The sequence below is a fragment of the Hypomesus nipponensis genome, chromosome 14 (genome assembly GCF_054491055.1).
Source record: "Hypomesus nipponensis isolate SF chromosome 14, ASM5449105v1, whole genome shotgun sequence".
NCBI classification, from domain to species: Eukaryota; Metazoa; Chordata; class Actinopteri; order Osmeriformes; family Osmeridae; genus Hypomesus; species Hypomesus nipponensis.
The window spans coordinates 18,599,304-18,620,209 of NC_140374.1; the positions used below are offsets into that span (position 1 = coordinate 18,599,304).

At 41.0% G+C, this 20,906-nt stretch overlaps 4 protein-coding genes and 1 long non-coding RNA gene across 8 annotated transcripts; 3 read left to right on the forward strand and 2 right to left on the reverse strand.

Annotated features, from left to right (window-relative positions):
- Positions 1-1,214: 1,214 nt before the first annotated feature.
- sema7a (semaphorin 7A (JohnMiltonHagen blood group)) lies at positions 1,215-8,174 on the reverse strand. The gene is made up of 14 exons (XM_084672519.1): positions 7,936-8,174; positions 7,543-7,682; positions 6,828-6,869; positions 6,569-6,664; positions 6,165-6,267; positions 5,888-5,998; positions 5,609-5,751; positions 4,665-4,843; positions 4,230-4,338; positions 3,030-3,225; positions 2,667-2,782; positions 2,418-2,563; positions 2,058-2,116; positions 1,215-1,953 (listed from the first exon to the last, which is right to left on the reverse strand). Exons 1-14 carry the CDS (start codon positions 8,027-8,029, stop codon positions 1,508-1,510), a joined length of 1,980 nt encoding a protein of 659 aa, XP_084528645.1. The 5' UTR covers positions 8,030-8,174; the 3' UTR covers positions 1,215-1,507.
- commd4 (COMM domain containing 4) lies at positions 8,143-10,490 on the forward strand. Of its 3 annotated transcripts, none has more exons than XM_084672521.1 (8): positions 8,143-8,284; positions 9,039-9,110; positions 9,198-9,263; positions 9,348-9,387; positions 9,466-9,585; positions 9,666-9,746; positions 9,825-10,001; positions 10,106-10,490. In XM_084672521.1, exons 3-8 carry the CDS (start codon positions 9,210-9,212, stop codon positions 10,144-10,146), a joined length of 513 nt encoding a protein of 170 aa, XP_084528647.1. In that variant the 5' UTR covers positions 8,143-8,284; positions 9,039-9,110; positions 9,198-9,209; the 3' UTR covers positions 10,147-10,490. The 3 variants fall into 3 exon arrangements, with proteins under 3 accessions (XP_084528647.1, XP_084528646.1, XP_084528648.1); XM_084672520.1 differs by lacking the exon at positions 8,143-8,284 and adding an exon at positions 8,639-8,693; XM_084672522.1 differs by lacking the exon at positions 8,143-8,284 and adding an exon at positions 8,677-8,693 and having other exon boundaries at positions 9,189-9,263.
- A 69-nt stretch (positions 10,491-10,559) lies between these two features.
- On the forward strand, positions 10,560-14,588 carry neil1 (nei-like DNA glycosylase 1). Of its 2 annotated transcripts, none has more exons than XM_084671864.1 (10): positions 10,560-10,619; positions 11,337-11,798; positions 11,988-12,107; positions 13,178-13,268; positions 13,356-13,437; positions 13,642-13,763; positions 13,851-13,878; positions 14,002-14,072; positions 14,150-14,330; positions 14,408-14,588. In XM_084671864.1, exons 2-10 carry the CDS (start codon positions 11,344-11,346, stop codon positions 14,449-14,451), a joined length of 1,194 nt encoding a protein of 397 aa, XP_084527990.1. In that variant the 5' UTR covers positions 10,560-10,619; positions 11,337-11,343; the 3' UTR covers positions 14,452-14,588. The 2 variants fall into 2 exon arrangements, with proteins under 2 accessions (XP_084527990.1, XP_084527989.1); XM_084671863.1 differs by having other exon boundaries at positions 10,561-10,619; positions 11,318-11,798.
- An 18-nt stretch (positions 14,589-14,606) lies between these two features.
- On the reverse strand, positions 14,607-20,683 carry man2c1 (mannosidase, alpha, class 2C, member 1). Its single transcript, XM_084671862.1, has 26 exons — positions 20,482-20,683; positions 20,207-20,332; positions 19,974-20,097; positions 19,825-19,895; positions 19,553-19,730; positions 19,286-19,475; positions 19,087-19,193; positions 18,799-18,909; positions 18,597-18,689; positions 18,375-18,491; positions 18,135-18,230; positions 17,901-18,046; positions 17,552-17,675; positions 17,309-17,430; positions 17,136-17,221; positions 16,904-17,059; positions 16,681-16,763; positions 16,496-16,590; positions 16,303-16,407; positions 16,041-16,197; positions 15,765-15,908; positions 15,560-15,669; positions 15,384-15,463; positions 15,156-15,298; positions 14,966-15,069; positions 14,607-14,858 (listed from the first exon to the last, which is right to left on the reverse strand). The coding sequence occupies exons 1-26, from the start codon at positions 20,580-20,582 to the stop codon at positions 14,747-14,749; spliced, it is 3,081 nt and encodes a 1,026-aa protein (XP_084527988.1). The 5' UTR covers positions 20,583-20,683; the 3' UTR covers positions 14,607-14,746.
- On the forward strand, positions 15,288-18,269 carry LOC146258977 (uncharacterized). The gene is made up of 4 exons (XR_014729713.1): positions 15,288-17,223; positions 17,315-17,466; positions 17,571-18,054; positions 18,163-18,269. It is a non-coding gene; the product is annotated as an uncharacterized LOC146258977 (long non-coding RNA).
- Positions 20,684-20,906: the final 223 nt, after the last annotated feature.

Consider the following 20,906-nt stretch of genomic DNA (forward strand, 5'->3'; position numbering starts at 1 on the left):
ACATAAGATCCAGTTACAAGAATTAATTACTTCCTGGAAATAATGGTATATTTATTAGAGTATAATTGTACTTTAAACAAAATTATACTGTTTGTAAATTAACAGACAAACAATTTCAGAACAAAATAAGGATTGTTCTACATGAATTAACCAAAATAAACACTATTTGAAAATAAATATAAGGTGCTGTTTATGTTAACTCAGTAATACAGATAAGCAGATCAGGCTGATCAATTTAGAACAAAAGTTATAAAGTTCTGTGTAAACAGTCAACTATGGTATCTATCACTTAGAAATGTCACGGTGTGTGGTGGGGTAGGACACAAACGCAGGACAGTTTGCAAGGTAGCACATCAAACAAGGGTATAGTCTTCATAATAGGGAAACAGACAGGATACTCACAGTAACAAGGGTAAGAACAAGACAAAGACTGAAAACAACACAGGAACCTAAATACACAGAACCAAACAAGACACAGGTGGACACAATGAGACTAACGAAAACTGACACCACTGAACGAGACACAGTTGAAGACAATGACAGACACAGGTGAAGACAATGACAGACACAGGTGAAGACAGTGACAGACACAGGTGAAGACAATGACAGACACAGGTGAAGACAATGACAGACACAGGTGAAGACAGTGACAGACACAGGTGAAGACAATGATAGACACAGGTGAAGACAATGACAGACACAGGTGAAGACAATGACAGACACAGGTGAAGACAGTGACAGACACAGGTGAAGACAATGATAGACACAGGTGAAGACAATGACAGACACAGGTGAAGACAATGACAGACACAGGTGAAGACAATGACAGACACAGGTGAAGACAATGACAGACACAGGTGAAGACAGTGACAGACACAGGTGAAGACAATGACAGACACAGGTGAAGACAATGATAGACACAGGTGAAGACAATGATAGACACAGGTGAAGACAATGACAGACACAGGTGAAGACAGTGACAGACACAGGTGAAGACAATGACAGACACAGGGAAACACCAGGGCAGGGCAAAACCCAAAACAACAAGGGGGCACGTCTGAGGCCGTGACAATTATGAAATAATTATGAGGAAATTAAAGGTGCAAAAAATAAGAACACATTCTCCACATCGGCTATAATCCATACTGTAACTACATATTTTCTAATCCATATAGTAAAATCCATTTACCATATATTACTCAATGACATGCTACCAAAGTCTCTGACTTTATTTGCTCTATATTATAGAGCCAGAAAGTTAAAAAAAACTGACTTGGAAATTAAATAAATGCCCAAGTGTTGTTCCTGTGCTCCATCCTGTTCCCTCTCTGACACTAGCCTGTCAGATGTGTTCCCACCACCAACAATCAAGGGATCAAGGGAATCAAACAATAATTTATGCTGGGGAGGCTGGCCAACATGCACAGGCCAACAGGTCAATCTAAGTCTCTCGAATCACAAGCTCTCTATTTCCCTACAAACCTTTTTGCACTTGAGCCTTTAACTGCTAAATGTCCCAAGGCAGCATGCAGGTATGTAGCCTATTGGTAAGGATAAAGGAGGAAAGGGTGGAAAGTACAGTTTTAAGATTGAACAGGTTCATCTCTGCGTTAGCACTGGTGCTTCCACTGAGGACAGATAAGCTTCTGATGTCTCTGTTTTGGTTGAGCTGATACGCTTTCACTGTTTTGTTGTAGTCTCTCTCTTTGGACATGCATATGTAGTGTCCATAGTTTTCTTCGGCCATGGCAGGGATGAGGTGCAGGCAATTGGCCTGCATGGGCAGACAGGGTTTACTGTGGCCTCCTTGCTCCCATGTATAGACAGCATGGTAAGAGTCTATGGGACAGGAAAGGTAGAACGGGGCATTCTGCGGGACTTCGTGGACAGTTGCCAGAGGCTCTGAGGAAGGAGGCTGAGTCTCTCGTTTGGTTCTGCTGAGTTTCTTTGACTCTGGACAGAAAGATTCAAATGTATAGCGCACTTACAACAAAATGTATACCGTCATTCATGGGCATGTACATAGTATGAGATCGAAAAAACTGATTAGAGTATACCTTCTGTGGTTTTCGGGCACACACTGGTCTGTCCATCAAGGATGTTTTGGATGCTTCCTCTGGAAACATAACAACAGGAACAGAGCCATTTGGAAATGATTTGCGTCGTTAACTACATCACATAGCCAGCATATCGTCTCAATCATGTCTGTCTACGAACAAACTTACATTACATTTATCAGACGCTCTTATCCAGAGCAACTTCCAGTTAGTACAGGGACATTCCCCCGAAGCAAGTAGGGTGAAGTGCCTTGCCCAAGGACACAACTTCATTGGCACAGCCAGGAATTGAACCGGTAACCTTCTGATTACAAGCCCGAATCCCTAACCGCTCAGCCACCAGACTCCCTTCAAACTTACAGAACAGTTGGGGTGCAGCCCGATTTGGACCAGGCACAGTATGGGTCCCTTGCTAGCACACAGTCCTCACAGGAGCTATTGTAGTCCTGACACCTTTCCAGGTCCAGGGTAGAGATCTGCTCAGAGAAGCCCACGACCAGCTTTCTCTATATACACACGGAAGTGTAAGTATTTTTAAACATGAACGCATCCCAGAACAAATCATGTATTTCATGCAACTTTTGTCAGTATTGCATTACTTGACCGTACCTTTGCAGACTCCAGTTTCATCGATCGAATAATGTTCGAGTGGTTGGAGGGTTGTATTTCTGAGATGATGAAGGGTTCAGAGCCATCCTCTAAAATTTTGTGTATCTTTCCAGAGTCTGAAACATGCAGGTATATCGTAGATGGACAACACTGACTAATCTACAGATTGTATAAAAAGCTTTAAAAAAAATAAAAAAATAAACTGAAACCTAATCTTAGCCCATTGTCCAAAACATCCTCTGACCTCAGTACAAATAAACAATAGAAGCAAACTTCAGTCCACTAAGAAAACAGAACATTTAAAACAAGAACATAAAGAGCAAAGGTAAAGGACAGGCCAGATGTTTAATAATGCAAACATACCAGTGGCTAGAAGTAGCACATTATGCATGTGTTCATCAGCTGCCTGAACTTGGTCCACAGCTATCTTGGTATAGTTGTTGCTGCTTATGTAGAAAGGAATATGGGGGTGTATGGAGTGGACCCAGTCACTCATCTCTGGATGATCCTTTACTACATTAATGGTCTCCAATGGCAAGGTCTTACTGTTTGATACACACTAGGAGGTATGTGCACATAAAAATAGTTCAGTCAAAACATTAGCAAATCTAACATTAACATTTACATACAGTTCAGGAACGCAAGGTTCGAATGCTAGATTTGTTTTCAGCAAGGAAGTTCACTCCACAAATAAATCTGAAATTTTACAAATATGGGCCTCTGATAAGCAGTGTGATGGCATTTTTTGACATAGTTACTAAGAGTGTCTTTTTTAAGAGACTGAGGTTGTGTTTATACAGATGGTCATCTAAGGAGTTTGGGACTGATCTAATCAACATTTTTGGGGGCACTAAAGTTGGGCAGAGTGGTCAGCAAGTTAACCTCTGCTCACCTGAGCCTTGGTCTCAGGAGATAAAGCCAGTGTCCTGGTTATCATCAACTACATCAAGGACATGGGACGCTGACCTGGGGGTTTCTATTGTCTTAATAGGTCACTGACCAATACTGACCAATCGTGGTGACCGCTGTATTGATTGATTATTAACATCTGGTATCTGTTCATAAAAGGAGGACCTTTCCTCATTGTCTGGATCACTGTTACGAACGATCTGTGTGGATGGCACCTCCTTTGTTAATGACTGATCAACAAAGCTTTGTTTAATCATAGGAAATTGTATAATCTAAATAAATTGTATTAAAACCATATCCCTTGACTATTCAGATCTACACAGTGCCACTCGAATTCTACCATAACAGCAGTCAATGCCTTTCTACAGGCATTATTATTATTATTTCCTCATATTAATTTTTACATGACTCAGAACAGGGTGGACTCCACGAGCCCTTCCCTAAAATGGGTCTTCCCACGGCATCCAGCTCATACATGGAATACACACACAAATGTTCCACTTAAATCATCCCTGCTTTTCGATTGCCTACCCTAAACCTTCCATTGCTTCCACAAAATCTTACAATATTCAGTACAGTTGCATGCAACTGACTACAGTACAAACCTTTTCAAACTTAAACACACAGAAAGACTAGAGAATAGAGTAAACTCACCCTTCCAGGTCTGGGATTAGGAATTTCTTTATCAAAGCCTTTGAAGGTGGAGTTTTCAAAAATGCTATCAATCTCTTCCATTGAGTATATGCATACAGCAGTCGAGTTCCTGTAAATGGAAAGAACTAAAGTTACTGCTACTGCCTAATTAGACTAAACCAGTGTATAACACCAGTGTTTACTATAAATTCCTTCTACAGAAAAACTTTTTTTTTTTTTACTAAGTGAGTGTACATTGTAGAACTGCATCAAAATCTTGACATTTAAAAGGCTGGAAATTGGTGGGCTGGAATGTTGGCAACAACTCAGGAAGAACCCACGGGTCTTGCTATGGTTATCTCAATCGGTATTTGTTCCGTAAACCTCTAGGGCTCTTAAGTGTGAAATGTCTGGGGCATTAATGACAAGGATAAAAGGAGAAGTTGGCTATCTTACCAGCTGCTTGTGAAAAGGCCATAAACTCTTGAAGCCTTCCAGTCTTCAGAATGCAACACGAATATGTCTTGAAGACGGTTGAAATAGAGAGACTCTTTTGGAATTCCACACACAAGACGAGCTTTCAGGAAAGATGTCCACATATTCTGGAAGAATCTCTTTGACCCACCTTCATCTATCTGCAGAATGTGAATTTATGAATTTCCTCAACAAAACTAATGTTATACCAACAAACCTGCCATGATTGCATATGTTCAAAAATGGCCATGAACATGGTTATCTAATATAAAACAATCAACAGCGCTGCTGGGCTTCCTGTGAAAAGTTTGTATTTGAGTTAGGTAAATACAGAAGGTGTTGTCACAGCTGTTCTGTACGTGGGAAACAATGCATTATTACAGGTGCTGGAAAAAGGGCTACTATTTGAAATAATGAGACACAAGACACAGAACGTGAGCTGAATCAACCTGGTCTTTCCATCAGCCGAAACCTAACCTTCACATTGGCAGAGTTTAAATGTATTATGACGTGAGGATATTAACACCCCCATGGTTTCCATTTTCAATCTCATCAGTAATTCATTCCTACTTGAACTAGAACCATTCATTCTCCCTACCCTATTCTACTTTGTAATTACAGCAATGTTATCCTCTTCATGTCTCGTTTCCTTGTGATAAATGTCAATAGTTTTGTGCCTTATTTGGACAATTTGGTGTTTGTACAGCACTTTCTATGTTATCATTATTTACCTCCACGCTAAAATGTCTCCACAACAAAATGGTTGTCCCAGCTCACACTACATACCTTTCTTATCCTCATGAATATCTGAATAACATTCCACCCAGTGCCATAGTGCCCTCAGATACAAGGAATGTATCTACATGAAGTGATGTGGCCTCCTTCAAAGCCTTGACACACGCACCATGCTAAACCTGTACTCGTACCTTGCAAACTCTGGCCACCCTTGATATCCAGGGATCAGCGTCCGGACTATTGTCAGAGTTCTTCTCTCGGAAAAAGACATAGATCTTTTCATTAAGTGGATCATCGGAACGCTGGATCCAGTTGGCGGATATGAAGGTGGGTTCTGTAAGCGCAAGAGATACCAGAACAAGGAGACCTATTGTGATTACTGCTGGGCCAAAGAGTTATTTATACATGTATCATTTTACATATATTAGCCAGCAGAGTGGTTTGTACCAACTCTGATGACACTTACTGACCTGATACCCATGTGTCGTACATCCACACATTGGTTCTGCTGCCTGCTTTCCTTCTGAATTGAAGTGAATTTCCATCACTATCCAAGGGAGCAGCAGTATATAAATCCCCTTCTTAATTTGCATACATAACAGCACAAAAAGAAGGACAAGAGATGGCACTTTTTTCAGTTCAACGGGCAAGCATAAATTGATTTGATTTGATTATATGCTTATATAACTCTTTATGAAACAACTACAATGAGTCATACAGTATGCTACAGTACAGGATGTGACATACCTACTGTGAGCGACAATGAGTTATGTGTGTAAACGTGTGGTGAGATCCCAATCCCTTCATAACTCTCCACTATTTCATGTGTTTTATTGTCGATCCGGGAATACTTTTCAATGAAAAATACAGTGAACATTCATCAACAGAAATCCCATAAACACAAATAACAATAAGCACAGACCTTAAACGTTGTATTTAAAAATATGTACTGGAAGTAAATAAGACGAAGTGACGTCAAATTATAGTTTGTAATTATAATTTAGAGACTACACCCACCACATCCACTTCAAATGAGCCTGGGAGCCCTGTTATTTATCAAAGTTTCATGAGAGAATGAATAACCACAAGTCAGACTGTGCAGACTCTGGTGGGAAGATGTTAAACAGTGCTAGTTTCTACTGCCAACTTACCAGCTTCCAACACTGTGGCTTGTGTCCATTTGTCCCACATACAAACAGACTATCTTGAAAATGTTGGATCACAGTGATGACATTCTGACAGGGTTCCTATATGAAGGAATGTACACATCTGGATGTAAGGAATTCAATTTAAAACAAAACAAATCATTTTGTCACATGCAGTAAAGGAGTGTGCTGTCTTAAAACTCTTTGTTGAACTGATCATTCAGTCTAGCAAAGATCCATTTATTCAACTAAACTTTGTACTAACCTCTGTACATGTCTGTTCACCTGTCGTTTTTAGTGTAAATTCCTGACGAAGAAAATTGATAAATATATCAAAGACAATTCTATACATGTCAACTTAAACAAGGAAATAAGGAAAGCCATTTTCTTAGTATGTATGACATTAGGCTACTCTACATTATATTTCGAGTAAGGTCAGTTGTATCATTTATTTTGATACTCATCGCTGCTGTATATTCCATTGTATGTTACCTTTGTTTCGATTACTTATTCTGTAACTGTGCGATGTGCAGAAGGAGTTGCCTGAACGTTTGAATTTCCCCGGGGATTGATTTGGCACTTGAAATAAATGGTGTAGGCTAATATGTAGGCCTATAATGTTTTTTAAATTAATCTAATGTTGTTGAAATGCAATTTGAATAGCCTGTTCACAAACAGCAGCTGCTGACATTGACTGCGTCATGGTGCCTTTGATGATGGCTTTCATCACATATGTTTCTTTTATGCCAACCTTAGGTCTACTTCACATACTAGGTTAGAAATCAGATTAGACCCATTAAAAGTTTCCGTGGAAACTGTTAGGCTCACTACGCAAGCCAGTAAATAATTAAAGTTGTTATAATTTGCTAGGCACATTTTTAATAATTTGTTAGTGCTGTTGGTTTGTGTCTTGATGGGTGTATTGATGTGCGTCTATCGAAGAAAAGCAGCAGATAAAAAATAATGTAGGATATACAGACCTCTATGATCCGACAGTTCTGAATATCAATCTGTAATACAAAGTCCGTTCCTCCTACGTATAGATCATCAGAATCATCTGGGTGAAAGAACACTGTGTGGTTCTGATATATGGGATATTGCAGGGTTGTGTTTTCCTGGTCTGAAGAGAAAAATCCATATCAAACGACGTAGAAAATAATGTTTTGAAACTTGATAGCTAATAACGATTTTACTTGCTGTCTCCATCTGACTACCTGGCAAGTCCACATAGCTTAATGCTTTAAGAATAGTTTACAGAAGCACCTGACTAGCCTATAGTAACAGCCTGTGTTTATACTAAGGCTATCTACAGTAGCCTATAGATAGCCAATTAAATTAATTAGCCTATAAGACTATAGCGCACTGTGGGATACCTTGTTTCAGGATAAGTCTTGGTGTTTCCTTCCATGCAAAAGAACATTTAAAAGTCCAAGCCAAAAAAAAGTTCAGTTGAATAAACAATTTCATTTTGTTACTCGGTCGATCAATCACTTGGGAGAAGGCAGCCGTGTTGCCATGACTGCAAAAGTAACATCCTTCAGCACGCAGAAATGACTCCAGGACTGAGGAGCTACACCGTGACACTGCGATTATATACTAGGGAAAAGGCGTAGGATGAATGCGTTGTGAACTGACACCGGGGGCGCTAGACTAGTCTATCATTCTCATAAAAATAGCCCTCTCCCATTGATTTGCACTGAATTGATTGATCAATTCAATACGGTAGGTCGTAACTCAAGATGTCTTCAAAAAAAACTTTTATTTTATTACTAAAGACCTTACGATGTCAGTGTTGTATGTGACAAAGGAGCGTAGAAAAACAGGAATGCCTATGGCTGTTTTCTCAATTTTAAGAAACCAATTTATTAACACATAAAAAGCCGGCTTATATAGACTACAATAGTCTACTTGGCCCGCATGTTGCAACACGATTCCATTCATTTTTACTGATTAAAATTGTTTTTACAGTCTATGAATAAAATTGAATATGTAGGCTATGAATTAATTTGAGCGAGTTACAATGTCAGTGGCAGTGGAATCAAATGAAAATAGAGCCTTTACTTTGAAAAACCGTGACCCGGATGTACTACTTTTGTTTCTAACAAGTCATCTGACAGGCAGAGTAAAAATGGTAAAAGCCTAAGCTTTAACAAATATATATATATTTATTTGGATAAATAATCGGTTACTGTGAATTGTTGCTGCTTATTATGTATATATATATTACTAATTATCTACAGCTCTATATATTGTATACATTGGAAATATAATTTGGGTTACTATGTACAGTAGGCCATCTTCTAACATACTAGCCCTCAAAAAGAATCGGGTGTTGCTGCTCTACAGTACTGACTGTACTAGTGTAGCCTAGCTAGATTAACTAATTGATTTGCTAGCCCGCTGACGTTTTGGTGGACTGGAGACTGCAAAAGCTACCTATAGCTAGATTCTCAATGTTTGTCATTGCTTTTTTCAGCGGTTCCGTTTTTGTGGTGATTTAGACTGTCCAGATTGGGTTCTCGCCGAAATTAGCACATTGGCAAAAATAGTAAGTATTTTTGGAGAAAGAATGAGTGTTCGAGCTATATTGTGCTTGGTTAATTATTTGTCATTCTTTTTGTTGTTGTTGCCGTAGTCAAGTGTCAAGATGAAACTCCTCTGTGCTCAAGTGTTAAAAGACCTTCTTGGAGAGGGCATCGATGTAAGTGTGACTTGCAGGTTATATTTAGTGTTGCAGACGAAATAGTAATGCCTAATAGATAAACGTGTCTTTTCTTCCTTTCAGTATGACAAAGTCACAAAGCTAACTACTGATGCAAAGTTTGGTAAGTAGCTTTTATTTCTTGTATAATATCTTTTCATCTTTATTCTTTGAGAGTTCATGGTGTCTGTGGATTTTCCAGAAAGTGGTGATATCAAAGCCAGTGTTGCAGTGCTGAGCTTCATTTTATCAAGTGCTGCCAAACACGATGTGGACAGCGATTCACTTTCAAGTGAGCTGCAACAGCTCGGCCTTCCAAAAGGTAAACGGTTCCGGATATCATTTGGTTTTCATCTTAGAATCATGGATATTTACTCCTTCTTGTGTCACTGTATATCCCAGAGCACACCACGGGCCTGTGTAAATCATATGAGGACAAGCATACTGCCCTGCAGGATAAACTGATAGAGACCAGCTTGAGACGTAAGAGTTGCCCCACCTTGAAATATTTGCCACTTCTTTGAGTCAGGATTTTGAGCTGCTAATTACGGTGTGTTCCAGTTGGACGCCTGGAAGCCGTGTCATGGAGGGTTGACTACACACTAAGCTCAAGTGAAATGAGGGAGGTGAACGAGCCATCGGTGCAGCTTAAACTGCAGGCGCAAGGTGCAGAGTCGGGCTCCACAGAGACCACAATTGTGTCAGTTTCTGCAGACAAATTTAGAGTCCTGTTGACAGGTATGTTTTGACCCTGGTTCTTAACACGCCACTCTGGTAAACAACACACTGCCTTTACCTTTTACATATGTGAAATTACATCGCATTACTTATTTTTGTTACAGAGCTAAAGCACGCTCAAGCCATGATGAATGCACTGCAATGAAGATGGAGTATGAGTATGAACAAATGTTTAGAACCATCTACAAAAGAAATTCAATTATTGATGAAAGATGTCCTTTTCTAAAGTGTCAGAGCTCATTTTAGTTGGGTAGGTGAGCAAAATACTCCATCTTTCTTACTTATTGTTGGTAATTCATTCTCCTGTATTACCTGTAATAGGTAATGTACAGAATCAAGAAAGATATGACCAAATTAGCAAAATCTGTAAATAACCTTATTCCTGTCAATATATTTCATAATTTTTTTTGTTTTGTGTGCCTTTTTGTGTGCCTTTTTGATCATTGTTGACACATGTATGTAGAGAAAATAAAAAACATTTTAATACTATTGAACTTGTATAGCTTGAATTGCACTACGAGTCCCATCATCCTCTGGGCCTTTCTCAGCTTCCTGTTGCTGCCGCAGAGCATTGTTTTGTTGACGTGAGCTGCTGCAGGCTGAAATTTGTCTTTGCTGGTGAGTAGAGCAATTATTGGCAGCTACCGAGATGCTAGAAAAAAAACATGCTTACTGAAGACACCATCAATTAAACTACTGAGAAATACTGAATTAAGTCTGTTTACGATCCTGATGTCGATTTCAGTGGCCACACAGCATAAGTTACACAACTTGTTTGGTAATAGTCAGGCATGTGCAGTTATTCAGCTCAATAGCTCGTGATAAAATCCTGAGACTTAGCGATATGATTGCCCACACCTTACAAAATTGAAGATTGGTAAATTTGTTAAAGCTATTACAGAACAAAAATGTATTTTTGTATCGCATGATACCCAATAGGTATCATGCGATACATGCAGTGAGCCTATGCTCCGTCTCTGACTTAGTTTTTCTTTCATTGCAAGACGATACATGTCTGTGACGTAGCAATTATGCAGGTTCCTGCGATTTTGTTTGTGAGAACTTAATTGATAATGGATCTCTACTTAATGTGGACAATAGACAGAAAGATCCTTAACTTTAAAACGAGAGAGGGGTGGGCAGGCTGTTAAACACATTATTTAACTTTTATACTGCAGCATGATTTGTATTATGTTTGGATAACATATACAATAGGTTACTGTACAATATTTAAGACGATATTCATGTATATGGGTGCCTAAGACTTGCATGTATATCTTTTTTAATTGACCCAATTATTATCAATATATTTTCAGCTGTATCCTGTTTCAACAGCTATAAAATGCCAGAGGGACCAGAGCTTCACTTGGCCAGTCTTTTTGTTAACAGGGTGTGTGAGGGTGTGGTTTTCACTGGATCAGTGAAGAAGTCACAGGTCAGCAAGCGTCCTGATGTACCATTCACCTCTGAAGCCTACCGCATCACAGCCCAGTCCAGAGGGAAGGAAGTGAGGCTCACTCTCACACCCATCAAGAGTGATGAAGTCAAACACAGTGTCAAGGCTGGACACACTGACCAGCCCATGGACATCATCTTCCACTTTGGGATGTCAGGCTTCTTCCGTTTCACCACTGAGGATGAGCTCCCCAAGCATGCTCATCTGCACTTCTATTCCAATGACAAGCCCTGCAGGGTGCTTAGCTTTGTGGATGCACGCAGGTTTGGTGGTTGGCAGCCGAATGGGACCTGGCAACCCGACAGAGGGCCTTGTATAATGTTTGAGTATGAGACTTTCAGGTAGGATGTAGTGGGAAACTATTTGTAACTGACAGACAAGTAAGGGATCATGTATAGAACGCCGGTCATTATCGGGAAAATAAGGGCTTATTTTCCCGATAATGACCGGCGTTCTATACATTATCCCTTACTTAACACCATACTTTGTTCCTTTAAGTCCTAAATGTAGACCTATTTTCTTTGCTATAGGGAGAATGTCTTGACACACCTTTCAGACCGAGCATTTGACAGGCCCATCTGTGAAACTCTCCTGAATCAGAAGTACTTTAATGGTATTGGGAACTATCTGCGTGCCGAAATTCTTTTCAGGTGACTTAAACATTCACAAATACTTTCAGTACACAAATCTTTTGTACAACAAACCTTTTACTGTCAGAAACATCCTAAACGGATCAAAAGACTGCTGTTTTCATGCATACTAGCCTGAAGGAAAACAGGTCACCATACATTCAGGACACCATTAATTCTGGACATTTTTGTTCTCCCTTGTTCACAAGGGAACTTAAGTATCCCAAGAACTCTAGGATGATTATACCTTATCAGAAACCCAAGCAAATGTGCAAGACCCTCCCTAAATCCCCATCCTGGGGTCTGTTTACACTTCACAATGGAGCTTGTGTTGCCAGCAGCCTTGACTTGTCCACCGATGATTTAAAAACAAAGATATGGTTGCAGACACTTAACCCTTGTGTTCTCTTCGGGTCATTCTAACCCATCAGTCATTGTGACGACCGTCGTTTGCAACAACTTTACCGCATACAAAAACAAAGTGAAGCATTTTCTTTTAACCGTTGGGCTGTCTCATACCCCCCACATTGCGAAGGTTAAAAAAAAATTTTTTTATTTGCTTTTGTATTGGGTAAAATTGGGTAAACACAAGGATGGTTCGTTATGAACCTTTTGGCCATGTGACCCGAAGGCAGCACAAGGGTTAAGACAGAGAATAGCTTTAACAAAGCCTAGTGTCACAATATGAAGAATTTCAAGTATAATTTATTATATTAAAGGAAAACAATATTTACTAATCAATATATTTTCAGGTGTGAATAGAACACATTTAAAAGAGGTGTAATAAGAGTGTCGAATTATACATAAACAATGGGCCTATGGTATGTCATTAGGAATAACAGTCAGCAAAATTCATTACTTAATTAAGAGTATCAATAATTTGTGGTCAGACTTTGAAAGTAGAACATAAACAGCAGTACTTTATACCCTTCCATGCTTTAGGCACTAATATGATACTTTCAGATTCATCCATTTTTTAGAAGTGGAAAAAGGCTTTTACTGATTCCATGTTGTTCATTTTTTGGGAAACAAAGATTCCTTTGAATGCTAGTGGAATTATCCCTGGTTATTAAATTATCTTCTCTTTTAAGATTAAACATCCAACCCTTTGTGAAGGCAAGGTCTGTGCTGGAAGGTCTTCTGTGCAAAGACGAGCAGGCAGAGGAGTCAACCAAGACAGAGGTGAAAGGGCTAACTAAGTGACCATTGCATGCAAACACCATTCACTACCATAGCTAAAAATACTGCTTTGTATCCTATTTCTCATAGATTTCAGACCAAGCTATGAAGAATGAGCCTCCTGACCTTCTCTCCCTGTGTCATACAGTCCCCCTTGAGGTTGTCAAGCAAGGTACAGTTCATTTGCTGTCCGTCTCCTAAAGCCTCGAGTCCAGCTACAAACCGAGTGAGGCTGTAACTCGCAATTACTACCAATTATCACTTTTTTACAACCCTAAGGAACTTTATTGTAATTTGAGGTGACTTCAATTGTCTTACATTTGGTCATGTTTATTATTCATTTTCTCTTCTTGTGCGATTGTTTTTACACTTCTAGGTGGAAAGGGATATGACCCAGAGAAGGCAGACTATTCAGTGTTTGAGGCATGGCTGCAGTGCTACTGCGTGGATGGGATGAAGTCAATCAGAGATCACAATAGCAGAACCATATGGTTTAAGGTGAAATATGAGAAATACATGCAAATGCATCCCGTGTCTGCTGACCATTTGTTTTGACCTCTTATGATCTGCTTTGTTCCATTTCAGGGTGATCCAGGTCCTATGGCGCCTAAAAGTAAAGTGTTCCTTGATGGAAAAAAGCATGGTCATGTTTTTCCACACTTACAAGGGCAATTTTTGCAGTAAATATTGTATACATTACTCTGTGTAATCTCTGTGACTCTTTGTCATTGTGCAGATTCAAAATCCCCTAAGGCAAAGAAGAGAATAAAGAAAGAGGACAATCACGATTATGCGACACAAAAAAAGGTGGGACGGTACAGTATGACCATAAATGTAGCTTTCCAAAGTAGAGGACAGTCCAGTAACACATCTCCTTTTATTAGGGGGTCACAAAGGCACAGACAGTTAAACAGGAAACGTTGACGGAAAAAGTAAAAAAAGAAAAGGTTCCTGAGAAGCAGACTGGAGCTAAAAGTCGACGTATCCAAAATGCTAAGGAAATGACCACGCCACAGCAAAACAAAAGAGCGGCCGCTCGCAGGAAGAGCGACAGCACAGATATGAGTAAGAGCTCCTTTGTAAGATGACACACATTTACAGCATACTGCTTTTGTGTGACTACATGAATCTCTCTTTTTCAGTGGTACAGAGGAGTGGACGTGTGACCAGACAGAGCAGCAAATAAGACTACTACATGTAATTAAAGTAGTGTTGGTTTTTACTGTATGAGAAAATGTTTATAGGTTTATAATCCATTCCTAATTTTTTTTATCAAAATACATTCTCAATAAATTGTCTGGGATATGACCTTTTGCACACCAATGATTAAGAGTAGATATATTCATTCAAAAACTTTTATTGTTTTTGACAATTCTTTGATTGTACTTTTATTAATGTTTTCTAGCCATACATATGGACAGAACAATAGTGCCAAGGTGGTATTAAAACCCACTGGCCCACAAGAAAAGATTTACATGAATCTACAGATACAGGAGAAGGGACACAATCTGGAAAGGAAGGAAAGTCAAAGTAATTCCAGACGCTGTGATAGGTGCTGGATGGTCAGGATCAGGTCGCTCCAGAAGATCACAGCTGGGGATAGAGAGAGAAGAGTGTTAAAGCGCTACAACGTTGCCTGATTTTGCTGATCCAGTTTCTGGGTTTTCCAATAATATCAGAAAAAAATCTGGAATACTCACTACCAGGCCTCTTTGACAGGAAGTGAGGTTGAGAGACAGGTGGTCACACTGCTCCCATGTGACTCGTACATGCGTATCAGAAGTGCATCCTTCCTGTCCTCAGCCTGTGGGCGGACAGTGTCAGTCCTGGTAAGGGCTGTCTGAGTGAGGGTAACTATTGTTATTGCTGGTGTGGTAGAGCACCTGTTACCTGTTTTATGGTCTCCAGGATGACTGCTGTGGAGTCGACAGAGAAGGCACTGACAGGGGCCAGGTCAGAGGAGCCGAGGCTCAGTCGCAGAGGGAAGTTGAGGTTGTATGCATGCTGAATGACAGATGCGTCCTGGAAAGAGCCTACAGGAAAGCCCAGTACACTCTTATTTGGAAACGTCCATTCATTTTCTTCAGTGAACTGTAAATAAGTCAACCTGAAACTCACCAGTGTGTGGCATAATTGCGTAAGTAAACTGATGAGTCCCCATGTCGGCATTGGCATCTGGAGCCTTGGGGGCCCGAAGCCTGAGGTGGAATCATTGCCGTTAGTTAAAGTAAATGTGCTCATGGTTTCTGCTCAACATTACCAATTTTAAATTCAGTCAAACAAATGTGGCTCACAGGGATAGTGTCAAGACGTTTAGGTGAACAGAGTAGCCGTATTTGCAGTCATTCAGCAGAGCCACACCAAAGCCATGCTCTGATAGGTCTGCCCATTTGTGGCCCCAAACCTGATAAGTAGAACACATGTAACGAAACGATGTTACATTTTGGCAAATGGATGTGTGTGAGTCGGCAGCTATTCAGTTCCTCCCAAGTCGTGTACCTCAAAACGGGCCCAGTCCCAGGAGGTGTTTCTGTGTGTAGGTCTCTGCAGATGGCCAAACTGGATCTCATAGCTGGCATTAGGGCTCCGAACTCGTACTGGGAACTCCACTTTAAGGAACTTGTGACTCTCTCTCCACTCCACCTGCCACAAACAACACCAGACCAGAATCTGATGTCAATTCTTTCCTGCCAACTACATGTAAACATTGTATATCTGATTATTGCTAAAGAAAGTCATTCTGTTATAAGAAAAGTATTTTTCTTGGTGTTGTACCTGTGTGTTGAACTTAATGTAGGGACACATGGCATCTACGATGATTTCCTGGGTGACAGTACTCTTGTCACTGATCCTGAGGGTGAAACTGACGCTGCCACGCAATCCCCCTGAGGATCCCACTTGGATCGGCCCAACCACCTCCATCACTGGTTTCCTATGGGAAAAAAGAGCACCACTGAGCATCCACACAAAAAGACCTATGACAATAACAGGCTATGCTTATGACATGCTAATGCTAAGATGCTACTGCTTCTCTCACCTCGTCTGAAGATGGTAGTCCATAACATCCCAGGCATCCCAGTACAGAGGGACGTCGTCAAACAACACAAACTGGTTTCCAAGGCAGCCGTCTGATATGGCCTCTCTTAACAATATACAGACAGGGAGAGATGATCAAGAGAGGGGATCTATGCACAGTATTGTGGAATGTCATTTCATTGGGATTGTCTCACCTGTTTGCCTTCAGCATGTACAATGAAGCCAGAGTGCCATCCTTATTTACAACAACGCGCAAAATCCCATTCTCCATTAAGATTGTACCATCATCCTATCATGCAAAACAAGACACCCATCCACTTAAAATGTAACATCAGCTGATGACATTTTGCTTCTTCAAAACAAATATCCTCCATAATACCTGTTTAGTGACGGTAACAAGAGTCTCAGGTTGCAAAGACTCTTTGGCAGTGGCCACACCCACACTGGGAACTCTCACCAGGGCTATAAGAACACATAAAACATGAAAATCAAGCACGCTAAGAGTTTCTAAATAAGACAGGGCTCACTGATATGCACAACACAACCAAATGAGATCCACAGTTTGAATGTGATTGTGTCTATTCGAGGACATGTGTGTCTACCTAAGCCTGGGTGAGTAGCGCCCTCTAGCAGCTGGATGACTTCATTGCGCTCCCAGGGAAGGGAGTTAAACACAGATGTGCAATCTTTCATCTTTTCCTTCGACACCAGCACACTGCAGGCCTCACGCAGCAGTGTGGCCCCCTTGTTTCTGATATCTGAAACACCAAACAGGTCATCAGTCTTTTACCTAAACAGTAATTAAATGTGGACAACGCAATTGGTCAGGCATACCTTGATAGTATCTCATTGCATCCTCTACCACCATCTCGATACAGCTGCCTGGAATCACATCGTGGAACTGGTTGAGAAGCAGCAGCCTGTAAGTAGAACACAGAAAGCAAGTCAACTTGCACCTGCTGCTACTATTTGTACTGTGCCAAGTCCGTGAGCTAGCATGTCCTTACCTCCAGAGCTCCTGGAGTTGTTTGGAGGGGTACTGGAAGGTCTTATCCATGCAGAGGGACAAGCTGCTGGCTACCTCTATATCATGGAGCAGTGTCTCGCACTGGCGGTTCCCTAGCTTGATCTGTGAAAACACAAACCAAATGTAAACTTTACGTAGGTATGTCTATCTAGTAAAGGGCTACTGCCTTTATTTTATCAGACCCAAGCTACATGGAGGTGTTAAGCAGACTTCTGTAAATCACCTGTGCCTGTGTGGTGTAGGTACCATTGTGGAGCTCCAGGAAGAGCTCTCCAGTCCAGGTGCACAGAAGGGCGGAGTCAGCTTGAAGCTGGGAGAACAGCCTGTCAGGACTGGACATCTGGACCCTGCGATACAGTAACAGAGGGAGGAAGTAATCTGATGTGACTAAGGCATGACGTACTGAAACCACACAGTGATGGTCACAGTGAGTGGTTCCCAATTCCTGTATTTGGTCGACACCCTACTCCTACTTTGTTATATTTCTAGATGTCTAGACAACAGCAAACACAATGCTAATTTTATGGGTGGTTGATGACTCAAATTGACTAAGGGATGGTAGAGGAACTGACTTCGGAAGTCCATCTGTGTCCTGAACCCGCTGCAGTCTGTCCAACATCAGCTGGGTGGGCCCACCACCCCCATCCCCAAACCCAAAGAGGGCTGCGCTGTGATTGGCTCGGCCTTTGTCTTTGTTGTTCTTCACAGTGTTCACCAGCTGTAATAGTAAGAGTAAAGACTTACAGTACATGAACGTCATCACAAGAGGTGGGGTGGTTCACAAAGATAAATATTGAATAACTCACATCTTCAACCTTGCCCTTCATCTCGTAGGAATTTCCTGGCGGGAAGTGGGTAAGGACTTGGGAACCATCTAATCCCTCCCAGAAAAATGTATTGTGCTGATAGAAAAGAGAAAATAATCCTATGAATATTTACGCCTCAACAATGTGGTAAAGATTCTGACTTTAAAAAGTTGGGTGTTTCCTTTCAATTGTATATGGCGCTTAAGTTGTTTTTTTATCTTGGCAGAAGGGGCCACTCACAGGGAAATCGTTCACAAGGTTCCAGCTGAGCTTCTGTGTAAGGAAGCGTGTGATTCCACTGCCCTGCATTATCTGAGGGAGTTGTGCTGAGTAGCCAAATGTGTCTGGTAACCAGAACTGCAGAGAGGAAGACACACACACACATCCATATCCATCAATATCCATATTCACATCTATCCTTTAGAAAAGAGCAGTACAATTTTGAGTATGGCGATGCCTTACTTCTTTGCAGTAATTTCCAAACTCTTGCTGAAAGAAGCGTTGTCCCTCCAGGAACTGTCTGACCATCGACTCACCTGATGGTAGATTCCCATCCTGGTCATAGACAGACATTCAGCTGTTACATATAATGCTATCTGACCGAGGGCTAAATATGGCAATTGCAGTGGGATCTATGCTTTTTGAATCAACATGTCAGACCCACCATTTCCACCCATGTACCTCCTACTGGGATGAACTGTCCTCTTTGGACATAGTGCTGAATCTGGGAGAACAGGCCAGGATACCAACTCTTCACCCACTGAAACTGCTGAGCCTGACCAAAAATGTATCGTGTATAAACCTTGTGCATAACCTGCATTGATTTACTGCTGTGAAGCCACAATGGCCTCTAAGGGATGCATTAAGTAAGATCAAAGAAAGATTTCAGAACTTGTTACCATCGACAAACTGGTGGACCAATGCAGGCCAAATGAACAATGTGACTAGGTACCTGAGAACAGGTGAACACAAACTCTGGGTTTTTGTCCATGAGGCGGATCACCGTCACCCAGCTGCGCGCGCACTTACGGATGGTCTCCTCGTAGGGCCATAACCAGGCTGGAAGAACGACAAGCAAAGAGCATTGATTATTTTAAGTTAACACATGTAGTAAAACAGTGGATTTAGAAAAGAGTATATTAGATTGAGACCTGAATCTATATGGCAATGGCCCATGGCATGAACTGTGTGCTGGCTTTGTCCATTCCGCTGAGTGAAGAACTTCTGGGCCAGATTATGAGTTTTGGGAAAAGTGCTAGGATTGGTCGGCTCACAGAGGTTCACCATCTCATTGGCTATGAACAATGCCTGGTAGCCCCTTTGATCTCCTTCTCCAAGTAGCTGAGAGGACAATGGGAGACTATCAAGATCAAATACAACGATCATACTGACAATAAAATGTGTGCCTCAAATATTACCTTGACAATGTCAACCAGCATCTCAAAGTCAGTCAGCAGCTCCCTCACGTTCCTGTTGAACACCACGAGCTCCGCTTTCTGAACAGAGTATTTCCTGTCAGGGTCTGGGGCTGCAATCATAGATCCGTTCCCAGCTCCAAAAAGTCCATTACAGGCCATCTCCACATACAGGGTGACACTGGTGCACAGAAAGCAGTGAAACACCATGAAAAACAGAAACAACGAGAAGCAATTGAACAGGTAACATTGGCTATGCCCTAACTCTCAGTCACCTATGTGGCTCCTCATCTTTCAGACACTCAGTCAGGATGTAGCTGGTCTTCTCACCCTCTTTTGTCAATCCCTGTAAATGCATTTCATTGTTATTCTGCTATACCTTGTACAGCAAAAGTTTAAAATAATGGTGTTTTAATACGCTTACCTGCAATGGCTGCCCATCTCTCCACACCATTGCCTCTCCATCACTCTCCCAAAGGAGGTGGACCTCTTTCCCTTTCCAGGCATCAGGGATTCTCAGGGACACTTCAAACCAGCAAGTCCACCATCTGAATAGGCAGAGATTTAGATCAGAAAGAGTTGTTGCATCACCACCAAGAAGTAGAAACAGTGTGTTTATTAAATGCCAACTGGTAATACACTGCATTTGCTACTTACGTAGGTCCAAATGTATCTCCAACTTTATATGGCACAAAGTCCTTCTTGACAGCTTCCAAGAATGGAATTCGTTTGAGTGACAGGAAGGACGAAAGTGATTCCAGTGGACAAGTGTTTCCATATAGTCTGTTTAAGTGAATACAGAATACAGCTTGGTTCCGGTTCTTCGCAACCGGACATTAACTCCAAATATAATGCAATTATGCTGTCAAAGAGGATAAATAAATGTCCCTCGCACACACAATAAACCTGAATGCGTTGTTGCAATAGCATACCTTCCCCTGAGATTGCAGTCCGTGAAATAAATATCGGATATAAATTTCTCCGCCCGTTCCAAAAGGGTCCGGCGGTTCTTTAAAACTGATTGGTGATGCATTGCATTAGTGGTTGACTATTATAACTTGTTCTGCCTTCATCAACTACAGCAACTTCGAGTTTGCAGAGAACCATTTGGACCGGGAAATGCAATGGAATATGGTAATTTCTATATCCAATGTCTACCGAGGACGGCGAGGTTCGTTGTCCCAAAACATCTAATAAACTTTGATTTTTCTTTTCCCCAAAAAATATTCTCCATAAACTGGACGTAATTATTCTATAGTGACTAAGCTACTATTATCTTTCAGTTATTCGAGCGTATGTACTGCTAGCCAATTGGATGTAGAAGACAAGATGTAGTCGTACTTACAAAGACTAATCG